The 15447-nt window shown below is 44.3% G+C and overlaps 1 protein-coding gene across 1 annotated transcript in view; it reads left to right on the top strand.

Moving 5' to 3' along the window:
- LOC140076181 (uncharacterized) overlaps nucleotides 1-15447 on the top strand; it is a 60682-nt gene that overhangs the window by 15830 nt on the left and 29405 nt on the right. Inside the window, exons 4-5 of the mRNA XM_072122696.1 lie at nucleotides 780-1530; nucleotides 15062-15167. Coding sequence (XP_071978797.1) covers nucleotides 780-1530; nucleotides 15062-15167 — 857 coding nt within the window. The remainder of the gene's footprint in view (nucleotides 1-779; nucleotides 1531-15061; nucleotides 15168-15447) is intronic.

Raw genomic sequence — 15447 nt, 5'->3', positions numbered from 1 at the left:
AATCAAAACTTATTGAACATGAGAGAATTCACACAGTGGAGAAGCCGTTTTCATGTTCAGAATGTGGCAAATGTTTTCGTCATAAATCAGAACTTGTTCAGCACGAGAGAATACACACAGGGGAGAAACCGTTTTCCTGTTCAGAATGTGGCAAATGTTTTCGTCAGAAATCAGATCTTGTTAAACATGAGAGAATTCACACAGGGGAGAAGCCGTTTTCATGTTCAGAATGTGGCAAATGTTTTAGTCAGAAATCAAAACTTATTGAACATGAGAGAATTCACACAGGGGAGAAGCCGTTTTCATGTTCAGAATGTGACAAATGTTTTTTTCAAAAATCTCATCTTGTTAAACATGAGAGAATTCACACAGGGGAGAAACCATTTTCATGTTCAGAATGCGGGAAAAGTTTTATTCAAAAATCAGATCTTGTTCAGCATGAGAGAATTCACACAGGGGAGAAACCGTTTTCCTGTTCAGAATGTGGCAAATGTTTTCGTCAGAAATCAGATCTTGTTATGCATGTGAGAATTCACACAGGGGAGAAGCCGTTTTCATGTTCAGAATGTGGCAAATGTTTTATTAGGAAATCAGATCTTGTTAAACACGAAAGAATTCACACAGGGGAGAAGCGGTTTTCATTTTCAGAATGTGGCAAATGTTTTAGTCAGAAATCAAAACTTATTGAACATGAGAGAATTCACACAGGGGAGAAGCCGTTTTCATGTTCAGAATGTGGAAAATGTTTTATTCAAAAATCTCATCTTGTTAAACATGAGAGAATTCACACAAGGGAGAAGCTTTATTCTTGTTCAGAATGTGGCAAATGTTTTATTGTAAAATCAGATCTAGTTCAGCACGAGAGAATTCACACAGGGGAGAAGACGTTCTCTTGTTCGCAATGTGCCAAATGTTTTATTGAAAAATCAAATCTTCTTGTACATGAGAGAATTCACACAGGGGAGAAGCCGTTTTCATGTTCAGAATGTGGCAAATGTTTTCGTCATAAATCAGAACTTGTTCAGCACGAGAGAATACACACAGGGGAGAAACCGTTTTCCTGTTCAGAATGTGGCAAATGTTTTCGTCAGAAATCAGATCTTGTTAAACATGAGAGAATTCACACAGGGGAGAAGCCGTTTTCATGTTCAGAATGTGGCAAATGTTTTAGTCAGAAATCAAAACTTATTGAACATGAGAGAATTCACACAGGGGAGAAACCATTTTCATGTTCAGAATGCGGGAAAAGTTTTATTCAAAAATCAGATCTTGTTCTGCATGTGAGAATTCACACAGGGGAGAAGCCGTTTTCATGTTCAGAATGTGGCAAATGTTTTATTAGGAAATCAGATCTTGTTAAACACGAAAGAATTCACACAGGGGAGAAGCGGTTTTCATGTTCAGAATGTGGCAAATGTTTTAGTCAGAAATCAAAACTTATTGAACATGAGAGAATTCACACAGGGGAGAAGCCGTTTTCATGTTCAGAATGTGGAAAATGTTTTATTAGGAAATCAGATCTGGTTAAACATGAGAGAATTCACACAGGGGAGAAGCCGTTTGTGTAAACAATGTGACAAATGTTTTGCAATGAAATCCCATCTCTAAACACGTCTCTCACACAGGAAAAAACAACATTTTAATGTTAAGAATGTGGCAAACATTTTACTTTTTTTTACATATGAGAGGAGCCACAAGGGGAGAAGTCTTGTTCTTATTGAACATCTGCATTTGTAATTGAGTTTGATGTTGAGTTGTATGAGATGCAATAACCAATAAACTTCAGATTGAATTAGAGAACTTGTACAATTATATAACACAATCAGAATAAGAGAGAAAAATGTGGAGGAGCTCGGATAAAGGAGCAGCTGATGTTCTGCCTGAGTGGGAACACGGGGGAATTTATTATTGGCTTTTCTTCATTTTTTTCGGCAGATCTTATTCTCTGTCTTGCTGCACCATATTTATGATGTGTTAGAGCCAGGGGCATCGCAATGTCAAAGTTTCTAGGGCACGAGCCCCGTATCTTTCATCCAGTTCCCAGAATATACACCCCACCACCTGCAGAGAGGCCAGCCAGCTGAGGAAGGCAGAAAACCTTTCCTGAAACACGCACCGATCAGGGCCGTAAGTGCTGCCCTCGTCACTCAGTGCGCTGCTTCCTGTCTGAATTGGGAAGCTCATTGTGCTGGCCCCGCCCCTTCTTTGGCCCTGCCCCCCTGCCCCTCTTTCCCTCTTTTACTCGTCTGAAGCTGTCCTGCTCTTTTCCTGCTCTTATCAAAGTTTGCAGTGAGGGTTCCTTCCTCCAGGAACAAGGACCAGGTTATTGAGTGAACCCCCCCAACCCGCTCACAGCGGCATGAGATAAGTTATTCCAGGCCAGTGGAAGAAAAACAGGTGTTCTTTTATCGTTAAATTGCGGACAAACTTATTAATGTCACAAATTGACTTATTTTCTATTTGTGGCATTAATAAGTTTGTCAGCAATTTACCGATAAAAAGACATTTTCCTTCTGATGAACAATCCATGGTCACACAAGTTACTCCTGTCGGCAATAAACAATTATTTGTAATAACATTTTTGGTGATTTCAGCTTTGGTGAGCCACTTACTATAGTGAATTTGATGCTGCTGGACACATCTCAGGCTACGGATGGCAACTTTTTGACCAGTCCAAGGACCTCAATGTCAGAAACCGGTTCTTTTATCCATCACAATCACGTACACCCTCTATGGATACGTTTCAAAACAGAATTAAACAAGATTTATCTACTCCACATAATGAGGAGTTTTCCTTCCATAAAAGAAATCTGTCCAAAAGACACTTTACATCTCTGTCTGAACTTAGAGATTGCTCTAATGTAATTATAAAGATGTTGGATAAATGGGGTACGGTGGTTCTTTTGGATATAGACATGTATTGCTCTGAAATGATGTCTATGCTTTCAGATGTAGTACATCAAGGTGCACAGAGAACTGCCACACAACCCAACCGGATTGTTTAAAGCCCATTGTGTGAGCCCATTATTTCCATCATACACAGTTTACCCAAAACACATTAATGGGTCTTCCCTAACGCCATGAGACCCGTTATTTCGGGCATTGGCTCAGTTAATGAAAGATTATGTGAATGGCTGATTACTAGAGATGAGCGAGCACTAAAATGCTCGGGTACTCGTTATTCGAGACGAACTTTTCCCGATGCTCGAGTGCTCGTCTCGAATAACGAGCCCCATTGAAGTCAATGGGAGACTCGAGCATTTTTCAAGGGGACCAAGGCTCTGCACAGGGAAGCTTGGCCAAACACCTGGGAACCTCAGAAAAGGATGGAAACACCACGGAAATGGACAGGAAACAGCAGGGGCAGCATGCATGGATGCCTCTGAGGCTGCATAATCGCACCATTATGCCAAAATTATGGGCAACAGCATGGCCATGACAGAGTGACAGAATGAAGCTAGATAGCATCTAAAACATCCAATAATTGACCCTGACACTATAGGGGACGGCATGCAGAGGCAGCGGCAGCAGGCTAGAGAGTGTCATGGCGACATACCCTAAATGGACTCAGGCTTCAAACCAATGGGTGGCAGAGAGGAACCAAAGGAGGTGAGCAAGAAGCGCTCAAATAATATCGGTACATGATAAAAGTTTGCCAGTATATTTTGTGGATTACACAGCAGGGTGGCGACAAAGTTAACATGGAAGCCATGAAAACAACCCAAAATTCTGCCTGACACAGCTCGTTTGATAAGGGGACCATGTATGGAGGCAGTGAACTAGTAGTAGATTAAAGGTGCTGCAGTTAAAACTATGTTAGTTGGATCTTGGCATGGAGCTGGCGCTCCGCTGCCAGGCGAGCTTTCGCCAATCCAAGCCCCTGTCTCTAGGCTACTCCCCAAACAGCACTTCTAAGAACCTTTTGTATAAGATCAAGTGTAGTAGCGTTCTTATAAGTTTGGGATATGGCGGGTGAGGGGAATGTAAACAGATGCGCAAGAAGCGCATGATGCGCATGGAGCTGGCGCTCCGCTGCCAGGTGAGCTTTCGCCAATCCAAGCCCCTGTCTCTAGGCTACTCCCCAAACAGCACTTCTAAGAACCTTTTGTATAAGATCAAGTGTAGTAGCGTTCTTATAAGTTTAGGATATGGCGGGTGAGGGGAATGTAAACAGATGCGCAAGAAGCGCTGAAATAATATCGGTAAATGATAAAAGTTTGCAAGTATATTTTGTGGATTACACAGCAGGGTGGCAACAAAGTTAACAAGTTTGATGTGGAATGCCCTGTAATAGCTCTTGGGCGGTGTGCCTTTTATCGCCTAGGCTCAGCAGTTTGAGCACCGCCTGCTGTCGCTTAGCGACGGCACTGCTGCTGTGCCTAGAGCTACCGACTGATGGCGCCATGGCCACGGATGGTAATTCGGAGGAGGAGGAGGTGGAGGAGGGGTGGGAGGAGGAGGAGGTATACTAGACCTTTGAGACCTGGACCGAGGTAGGCCCCGCAATTCTCTGCGTCGGCAGTATATGACCAGCCCCAGGGTCAGACTCGGTCCCAGCCTGCACCAAGTTAACCCAATGTGCCGATGTGGAATCCATGAAAACAACCAAAATTTCTGCCTGACACACCTCGTTTGGAGGTAGCAATGGAGACAACGTGTGGAGGCTGCTATGGAGACAATTTAATTTGGATAGTGCCTGTATGTGGCAGTCCAAAAAAGTTTTCAAACCAGAGGAGCAGGTAGGTGGCCCTCCAGAAAAATGAAATAGATTGAGTGCCTGTATGTGGCAGTCCAAAAAAGTTTTCAAACCAGAGGAGCGGGTAGGTGGCCCTCCAGAAAAATGAAATAGATTGAGTGCCTGTATGTGGCAGTCCAAAAAACTTTTCAAACCAGAGGAGCAGGTAGGTGGCCCTCCAGTAAAATGGAATAGATTGAGTGCCTGTATGTGGCAGTCCAAAAAAGTTTTCAAACCAGAGGAGCGGGTAGGTGGCCCTCCAGAAAAATTGAATAGATTGAGTGCTTGTATGTGGCAGTCCAAAAAACTTTTCAAACCAGAGGAGCAGGTAGGTGGCCCTCCAGTAAAATGGAATAGATTGAGTGCCTGTATGTGGCAGTCCAAAAAAGTTTTCAAACCAGAGGAGCGGGTAGGTGGCCCTCCAGAAAAATGAAATAGATTGAGTGCCTGTATGTGGCAGTCCAAAAAACTTTTCAAACCAGAGGAGCAGGTAGGTGGCCCTCCAGTAAAATGGAATAGATTGAGTGCCTGTATGTGGCAGTCCAAAAAAGTTTTCAAACCAGAGGAGCAGGTAGGTGGCCCTCCAGAAAAATTGAATAGATTGAGTGCCTGTATGTGGCACTCCCAAAAATTGTTTAAAACAGAGGACCGGGTAGGTGGCCCTCCAGAAAAAATGAATAGATTGAGTGCCTGTATGTGGCACTCCTAAAAATTGTTTAAAACAGAGGACCGGGTAGGTGGCCCTCCAGAAAAATTAAATGCATAAAGTACTATAGCTAGAGCCAGTGGGCCCTGTCAAAAAATAGCCAGTTTCCTCTGCTTTACTGTACAAAGAGGAAGAGAAGGAGGAAAATGAGGAGGAGGAGGAGTGGATAAATTATTCAGGTTGAGCTTCCTTCACCTGGTGGAGATTGGAAATTCTGAGAAATCCAGGCTTTATTCATCTTAATAAGCGTCAGCCTGTCAGCGCTGTCAGTCGACAGGCGTGTACGCTTATCGGTGATGATGCCACCAGCTGCACTGAAAACCCGCTCGGACAACACGCTAGCGGCAGGGCAGGCAAGAACCTCCAAGGCGTACAGCGCCAGTTCGTGCCACATGTCCAGCTTTGAAACCCAGTAGTTGTAGGGAGCTGTGTGATCATTTAGGACGATGGTATGGTCAGCTACGTACTCCCTCACCATCTTTCTGTAAAGATCAGCCCTACTCTGCCGAGACTGGGGACAGGTGACAGTGTCTTGCTGGGGTGACATAAAGCTGGCAAAAGCCTTGTAAAGCGTACCCTTGCCAGTGCTGGACAAGCTGCCTGCTCGCCTACTCTCCCTCGCTTCTTGTCCCGCAGAACTACGCACTCTGCCGCTAGCGCTGTCAGAAGGGAAATACTGTTTCAGCTTGTGAACCAGGGCCTGCTGGTATTCATGCATTCTCACACTCCTTTCCTCTCCAGGGATGAGAGTGGAAAGATTTTGCTTGTACCGTGGGTCCAGGAGAGTGAACACCCAGTAATCGGTGCTGGAATAAATTCTTTGAACGCGAGGGTCACGGGATAGGCAGCCTAGCATGAAATCTGCCATATGCGCCAGAGTACCAACGCGTAAGAATTCACTCCCCTCACTGGCCTGACTGTCCATTTCCTCCTCCTCCAACTCCTCCAACTCCTCTTCTTCTGCCCATACACGCTGAACAGTGAAGGACTCAACAATGGTCCACTCTTGTGTCTCGCCAACATTCTCCTCCTCTTCCTCCTCATCCTCCTCCACCTCCACCTCCTCCGATATGCGCTGAGAAACAGACCTAAGGGTGCTTTGGCTATCAACAAGGGAATCTTCTTCCCCCGTCTCTTGTGACGAGCGCAAAGCTTCCGACTTCATGCTGATCAGAGAGTTTTTCAACAGGCCAAGCAGCGGGATGGTGAGGCTGATGATGGCGGCATCGCCACTGACCTGTGTTGACTCCTCAAAGTTACTCAGCACCTGACAGATATCAGACATCCACGTCCACTCCTCATTGTAGACTTGAGGAAGCTGACTGACCTGACTACCAGTTCTGGTGGAAGTTGACATCTGGCAGTCTACAATCGCTCGGCGCTGCTGGTAAACTCTGGATAACATGGTCAGTGTTGAATTCCACCTCGTGGGCATGTCGCACAACAGTCGGTGAGCGGGCAGTTGGAGGCGGCGCTGCGCTGCCCTGAGAGTGGCAGCATCTGGGCTGGACTTCCTGAAATGCGCACAGATGCGGCGCACCTTCGTGAGCAAATCAGACAGATTGGGGTATGTCTTGAGGAAACGCTGAACTATCAGATTTAACACATGGGCCAGGCATGGCACATGTGTCAGTCTGCCGAGTTGCAGAGCCGCCACCAGGTTACGGCCGTTGTCACACACAACCATGCCCGGCTTCAGGTTCAGCGGTGCCAGCCACAGATCAGTCTGCGCCGTGATGCCCTGTAATAGTTCTTGGGCGGTGTGCCTTTTATCACCTATTCTCAGCAGTTTGAGCACCGCCTGCTGTCGCTTAGCGACGGCACTGCTGCTGTGCCTAGAGCTACCGACTGATGGCGCCATGCCCACGGATGGTAGTTCGGAGGAGGAGGTGGAGGAGGGGTGGGAGGAGGAGGAGGCATAGTAGGCCTGAAAGACCTGGACCGAGGTAGGCCCCGCAATCCTCGGCGTCGGCAGTATATGACCAGCCGCAGGGTCAGACTCGGTCCCAGCCTCCACCAAGTTAACCCAATGTGCCGTCAGCGATATATAGTGGCCCTGCCCGGCAGCACTCGTCCACGTGTCCGTGGTCAGGTGGACCTTGTCAGAAACGGCGTTGGTCAGGGCACGGATGATGTTGTCTGACACGTGCTGGTGCAGGGCTGGGACGGCACATCGGGAAAAGTAGTGGCGGCTGGGGACCGAATACCGAGGGGCGGCCGCCGCCATGAGGTTGCGAAAGGCCTCGGTCTCTACTAGCCTATAGGGCAGCATCTCCAGGCTAAGCAATCTGGAGATGTGGACATTAAGGGCTTGGGCGTGCGGGTGGGTTGCACTATATTTGCGTTTCCGCTCCAGCGTCTGGGGTATGGAGAGCTGAACGCTGGTGGATGCTGTGGAGGATCGTGGAGGCGACGATGGGGTTTTTGTGGCAGGGTCCTGGGCAGGGGGCTGACTATCAGCTGACACAGGGGAAGGAGCAGTGGTGTGCACGGCCGGAGGTGAACGGGCTTGTTGCCACTGAGTGGGGTGTTTAGCATTCATATGCCTGCGCATACTGGTGGTAGTTAAGCTAGTAGTGGTGGAACCCCTGCTGATCCTGGTTTGGCAAATGTTGAACACCACAGTCCGTCGGTCATCCGGTGTTTCCTTAAAGAACCTCCAGACTTCGGAAAATCTAGCCCTCGCCGCAGGAGCCCTCGCCACGGGAGCTTCACTAGTTGACACATTTGGCGCTGATGCACCAGCTCTGGCCCTGCCTCTCCGTCTGGCCCCACCACTGCCTCTTCCAACCTGTTCTGGTCGAGGACTCTCCTCTGTCTCAGAAGCACTGTGTTCACCCGGCCTATCAACCCAGCTTGGGTCTGTCACCTCATCATCCTCCGATCCCTCAGTCTGCTCCCCCCTCGGACTTCCTGCCCTGACAACAACTTCCCCACTGTCTGACAACCGTGTCTCCTCATCGTCGGACACCTCTTTAGACACTTCTTCCACTACGTCAAGAAGGTCATCATCACCCACAGACTGCGACTGGTGGAAAACCTGGGCATCGGAAAATTGCTCAGCAGCAACCGGACAAGTGGTTTGTGAGTGTGGGAAGGGTCCAGAAAACAGTTCCTCAGAGTATGCCGGTTCAAATGCCAAATTTTCCTGGGAGGGGGCAGACTGGGGGGGAGGAGGCTGAGGTGCAGGAGCTGGAGGAGTGCCGATTTCGGTGACATGGGTGGACTGCGTGGAAGACTGACTGGTGGACAAATTGCTCGAAGCATTGTCGGCAATCCATGACATCACCTGTTCGCACTGTTCTGGCCTCAACAGTGCTCTACCACGAGTCCCAGTAACTTCAGACATGAACCTAGGGAGTGTAGCTCTGCGGCGTTCCCCTGCTCCCTCATAAGCAGGTGGTGTCTCACCCCGGCCAGGACCACGGCCTCTGACCCCTGCAGTAGTTGGACGCCCACGTCCCCGCCCTCGTCCTCTACCCCTAGCCCTCGGGTTAAACATTTTTAAAATGAGAGTTATAACTTTAATTTTTTTTTAACTTTATTTTGTGTTTTTTTGTTTTTTTTTGTGTTTTTTAGTTTTTAAAACCAAACGATGCTATCCTATTGCTATGGCTATTTTCTAGCCAAGTATGAAAGCACACTACTATGCCAGATGAGATGACGCTGAGTTATTAAACAAAATAAACGTAAAATAAAAAAGGAAATGGCAGACTGTGCCTAATTGAAATCCAACCCCTAATAAATTTTCCCACTTCGGTCTTTGCAATGGATATGTGCGTCACTAAGCGCAAAACACAGCGGTCGCAAGTCTCACTACAAATTGCTCACAATTTGCTAGTAGATGCACTGCAGCAAGTACAGCCACCAGCAGATCAACCAGAAATCAAATATATATAACGCTACTGTAGGCGTAAGTAAGCCGTTTGGATTCTCCTATGGCTATTTTCTAGCCAAGTATGAAAGCACACTACTATGCCAGATGAGATGACGCTGAGTTATTAAACAAAATAAACGTAAAATAAAAAAGGAAATGGCAGACTGTGCCTAATTGAAATCCAACCCCTAATAAATTTTCCCACTTCGGTCTTTGCAATGGATATGTGCGTCACTAAGCGCAAAACACAGCGGTCGCAAGTCTCACTACAAATTGCTCACAATTTGCTAGTAGATGCACTGCAGCAAGTACAGCCACCAGCAGATCAACCAGAAATCAAATATATATAACGCTACTGTAGGCGTAAGTAAGCCGTTTGGATTCTCCTATGGCTATTTTCTAGCCAAGTATGAAAGCACACTACTATGCCAGATGAGATGACGCTGAGTTATTAAACAAAATAAACGTAAAATAAAAAAGGAAATGGCAGACTGTGCCTAATTGAAATCCAACCCCTAATAAATTTTCCCACTTCGGTCTTTGCAATGGATATGTGCGTCACTAAGCGCAAAACACAGCGGTCGCAAGTCTCACTACAAATTGCTCACAATTTGCTAGTAGATGCACTGCAGCAAGTACAGCCACCAGCAGATAAACCAGAAATCAAATATATATAACGCTACTGTAGGCGTAAGTAAGCCGTTTGGATTCTCCTATGGCTATTTTCTAGCCAAGTATGAAAGCACACTACTATGCAAGATGAGATGACACTGAGTTATTAAAAAAATAAACGTAAAATAAAAAGTAAATGGCAGACTGTGCCTAATTGAAATCAAACCCCTAATAAATTTTCCCACTTTGGTGTTTGAGGTGGATATGTGTGTCACTAAGAGCTAAACACAACGGTAGCAAGTCCCCCTGCAAATTCCTCACAATATGGTACTAGCTGCAAATAAAAAAAAAAAAAGTATAACGTTATTGTAGCCCTAAGAAGGGCTTTTGGGTTCTTGGAGAATCACTCCTGCCTAACAGTAAGCTAATAGAACACCCTAACGCTTTCCCTGACCAGCAGCAGCTCTCTCCCTAGCGGCATCCAGACACAGAATGATCCGAGCAGCGCGGGCAGCGGCTAGTCTATCCCAGGGTCACCTGATCTGGCCAGCCAACCACTGCTATCGACGTGTAAGGGTACCACGTCATGCTGGGTGGAGTGCAGAGTCTCCTGGCTTGTGATTGGCTCTGTTTCTGGCCGCCAAAAAGCAAAACGGCGGGAGCTGCCATTTTCTCGAGCAGGCGAAGTATTCGTCCGAGCAACAAGCAGTTTCGAGTACGCTAATGCTCGACCGAGCATCAAGCTCGGACGAGCATGTTCGCTCATCTCTACTGATTACAACCACCTGGTTATCTACAGGACTCATCGGATGTCCTGAGAGCTTTGGATAAATATGTCTGGTCAGATTACTCTACAGGGTTGGGTTGTGATGTGTCTGCACCTCCATTCCTTATGCAGTTGCACTCAAGGCTTTGGAGTGTCACCTTGGCAGCTATAGTCATTATACTGCTGATTTAAAGGAATTCATCTTGCAGGTCACTTACCATCTCATGTCACATAATTATTTTATGTTTTCTGGTAGATATTATTTACAGATCCAGGGAGAACCGCTGGGGGACAAATATTCGCCCTCATTGGCTAATCTGGTCATGTCTTGGTGGGAGTTCCAGTTTGTGTACACTGAGGTAAACGGCTTTTTGGACAACATTGAGTGGTATGACAGGTACATCGATGACCTCCTCCTGATTTGGAGGGGCAATGTATCTGCCATACCCTCATTCATGCATTACATCAATCAGAATGAATTTAACTCTAGATTCACGCACTTCTCTCATTCCACCAAAATCATCTTCTTTGACTTAAGATTTCAGGGGACAGTGGGCCATATTTTCATCACTAGCAGTTTCAGGAAACCGACTGCGGGAAACACCATACTTCACTACCAGAGTCAACATCCAATACAAACAACTAAGGTTATTTGGTTTGGCTAGTTGATCGGAAGTAGGATACATTTTTGTGAAATTTCTGATTTTCACAAGGCATCTACAGAGATTTCATAAATATTAAAAAATCAGGGTTACCCCCAATGGTCTCTGACCAGGGCTGAGGATATTGCTGCACACAAGGATCGCAAAATACCTTACTCCGAAAGAAAACCTCCAATTATTGCACAAAAAATTGCCTCAACAATAATACACCTGTTGTGTCTCTACAGTTATTCCACAGTTCTATAGAATCAAACTTATAGTACTAAAATACCTTAAGATGGAACACATTTTAAAAGATGGGTGTAGGGTGGTTCCCAAAAGGGGATGCACCCCAGCAACGTCTCCATCATTGATTAGAGATAACACTAGACAGAAGACCTGGTTACATGCCAGGGGTTTTATAGATGTGGCTCAGGACATTGCCGTACATGTACCTTTATTACACCTACAAAATCCTTTAATGACGCTTCATGTAACAAAACTTTTTACATCAAACAACATCTTACATGCAATAGTTGCAATGTGATTCATTATGTGCATTGCTTGTAACATTTTATATGTAGGATGAAAATAATTACTTTTACATTATCATTAATGGATCATATTGTCTGTTGTTAGGATTCTGTGGTCTTCATCCTCAATGTATTTAGTAATGTTCTGAAATGTAAAAAAATTGTTTTTGTTTTACAATTTTGCTTAGGTATACATATCTATATCACAATTGGGGCTGTTTTCCAGAACAATTCAGAATACCTGTGGCCGCATATGCATTGATTTTCCGTGATGAAATGTGGATTTCTTGTTCTCTATGTACATGCAAATACAATGTTTTAATTATTATTGCATTGAATGTTTCCGATCACATGATTGCAACGCTATTGTGATGTCACAGACACATGACTTTTTTCACGCCCCCCTTTTTCTGTGAGGTGTTTATTATGTGCTATGTAAAATTGGTTCTCATTTTATACTCTGTTATCCATGACTAAAGATGCTATATATGTCAGAAACGCTTTGGATTAATATGATGCCAAAATAAAGAAAGTTTTTATGGAACAAAAAGACCTGGTGGACTGTGATGGTCTGTGTGGTAAATGAACATAATAAATGCGCCCCCCCCCCCCCGAGGGCCTTAATAACATCATGGAATGTCCTTGTCCTTCTACATGTATTCCGAGGCCAAGATAAATGACTGGGGTAAGATATAATTATATACACATCAGAATCTCAGCTCTGACCATTACTCTTACGCAATCTTCTGGTCAGACGCAGCAGGATGGTAGATATAAATTATAATACCTTGGATGTTGATGTCCATATTTATTTTCCTAAGCAAAGTCATCTAACATGGATGTAAATATCACTTTATTGTATAATTCTCTGCTCCATGACACATATACACTGTCACATGGTCATTGGAGACGCCTTGTCTGCATGGATTTGCATTCCCTATTGTTCAGGATGTGGAATCTGTAGGGAATCACAGGGCAACATTTTTCCTAGTAAAGATTTGCAAATGAAGTTATCTAGTTTCATCAGAAAGACACATCGTGGTCTTTCTTTGGTGGGAAGGGATAATAAACCCATAACAAAGGAGAACAATCAGAGTGTCATAACCAATCAGCCTGGCTGATAAGGAAGTGGGACCAACACCCTTCATTTACATGGGGGAGGTTGTTGGGACAAGAGGGGGCAGACCAAGGGGTATAAGAGACCCAAGTACAACTCACATGGGAGAACGTCTTGGTGGAAGATCTTACTGGAGGAGCTTAGACTAAGAGACTGAGACACAGAATGGAGAGAGAACTGATATGTGCGGAGGAGGGAGCCTGGGAAGAAGGACGTGAAGCTGCTGCCAGGGACCCCCAGGATGGTGAGTACTGACAGCCTTCATTGCTTTCGAGAACTGATTTCTCCTCTGTCCCCTTCTTTTTTTAAATCCACTTCCTCAAAATGTTTCCAGGAACCTGCTACATATGTGGGAAGTGTTTATGAGTCATTTCAGTACACAGGGAAAACTTTTATGTGCAGAATATGTGTTTCCTTAGAATGTGTAAAATGTATCTATGCCATAGGGGCATATTTATCATATGATAGCCCCGCCGCTGCAAGAGGCTAGGAATGTAGAGGTGCAACTAGCAGAAATCACAGAGGTCATTTTTCATTTGGGAAGCGAAAACCTTTGCTTTCTGTAATGAAAATTGAATTTTTTTTCAAGTGCAGCTGCTCAGAGTAGGGACATTTCTGCAACTTTTTAGTGACTTTTTAGGTACAAAATAGTGATAGATGCCGAGCAAACATCTGTTTAGCAGCCTCTCACTATGTCAGACAAGGCGCAGGCACTCAGAACCACTAAGTGCCGGACTGTGCTGTGCGCCAGAAAATGTCGCAAAAATGTGCCAAATTAATAAACTGCACAAAAAACCGATAGGAACAGTCTAAAAACTTATGAATAATGTCCCCCAAGGTGTTTTATTCCAACTCTAGTTGGCTAGAGATGAGAGCTTCCGTATTCCTACAATTATTTACCTTACTCTGTGGGTAAGCGTTCACCGGATAGCAGCCGCTCTCATCTTATTTGTTAAAGGACTGTGCTGCCATTTCTTCACATTTTTTGTATTTATATCATTAGAGATGTTATTAACTCCATTATTAATTAATCTATTACTATTATTCTCAGCAGATGATGTTACCAGGAGCTTAGAGGAACATCTGATATCTTCAGATATTAAAGCTGATGATTGTGGGATCACACGAGATACATATAAAGAACAAAACAGCAGAAAGGATTCACCCTCAGACCTTCATTGCAACAATCTATCATCTGGTCCTATTACATTGGACACTTCTTCTGATACATCACAGAATAATGGTCAAAAAAGAGGATACAGAAGAACAAATCAACATCTACGAGCATCCACCAGCTCTGAATGTGGAAAATCTATGACTTTTAAATGTAATCTTCCTGAAAATCCATTTTCATGTTCAGAATGTGGAAAAAGTTTTACTTTTAAAAGCAATTTCCTTGCACATCAAAGAATTCACACAGGGAAGAAGCCGTTTTCATGTTCAGAATGTGGTAAATGTTTTTTTTACAAATCAAATCTTGTTCAACATGAGAGAATTCACACAGGGGAGAAGCCATTTTTATGTTCAGAATGTGATACATGTTTTGCGCACATTTCTGCACTTAAAATACATCAGAGAATTCACACAGTGGAGAAGCCATTTTCATGTTCAGAATGTGGAAAATATTTTAGTAAGAAAACACATCTTGTTGACCATGAGAGAACTCACACAGGGGAGAAGCCATTTTCATGTTCAGAATGTAGCAAATGTTTTATTAAAAAAGAAAGTCTTGCTCGTCATGAAAGAATTCACACAGGTGAGAAGCCATATTCATGTTCAGAATGTGGCAAATGTTTTATTCAAAAATCAAAGCTTGTTGAGCATGAGTGAATTCACACAGTTGAAAAGCCGTTTTCATGTTCAGAATGTGGGAAATGTTTTATTACAAAATCCACTCTTGTTGATCACGAGAGAATTCACACAGGAGAGGAGCCATTTTTATGTTCAGAATGTGACAAAGGTTTTACTCTTAAATCAAATCTTATTAAACATGAGAGAATTCACACAGGGGAGAAACCGTTTTCATGTTCACATTGTGACAAATGTTTTGCTAATAATTCAGTGCTAGTAATACATGAGAGAATTCACACAGGGGAGAAGCCATTTTCATGTTCACAGTGTGGCAAATGTTTTGCTCAAAAATCACATCTGTACAAACATCAGAGAACTCACACAGGAAAGTAAGTATTTTATAGGGTAACTGTCTTCATAAAGGGCATTTTCCAATAATTGAGGCTGGTAATGCTCAATAGAAATAGTTTTTGGTTTATTCTTAAATTGTTATATTTCTTTACAATCCTTTAGTTTTTCTTACCTGGCTTCCTTCCAGAATCCTCTACTGAGTCCCAGGGAGGGTCACTTCAAATCTAAATGGCCATCTGCTCAATTGCATCTCTCCTCCCTTCAGCATCGCTCTACACCCCTCTTCACACCATTACCTCCCACATCATTTCTCTCCTC

Source organism: Engystomops pustulosus, chromosome 8 (assembly GCF_040894005.1).
Source record: "Engystomops pustulosus chromosome 8, aEngPut4.maternal, whole genome shotgun sequence".
Taxonomy (NCBI): Eukaryota; Metazoa; Chordata; class Amphibia; order Anura; family Leptodactylidae; genus Engystomops; species Engystomops pustulosus.
Note: the sequence above shows the minus strand (reverse complement) of the source record. Positions and strands in the feature narration are given on the sequence as shown.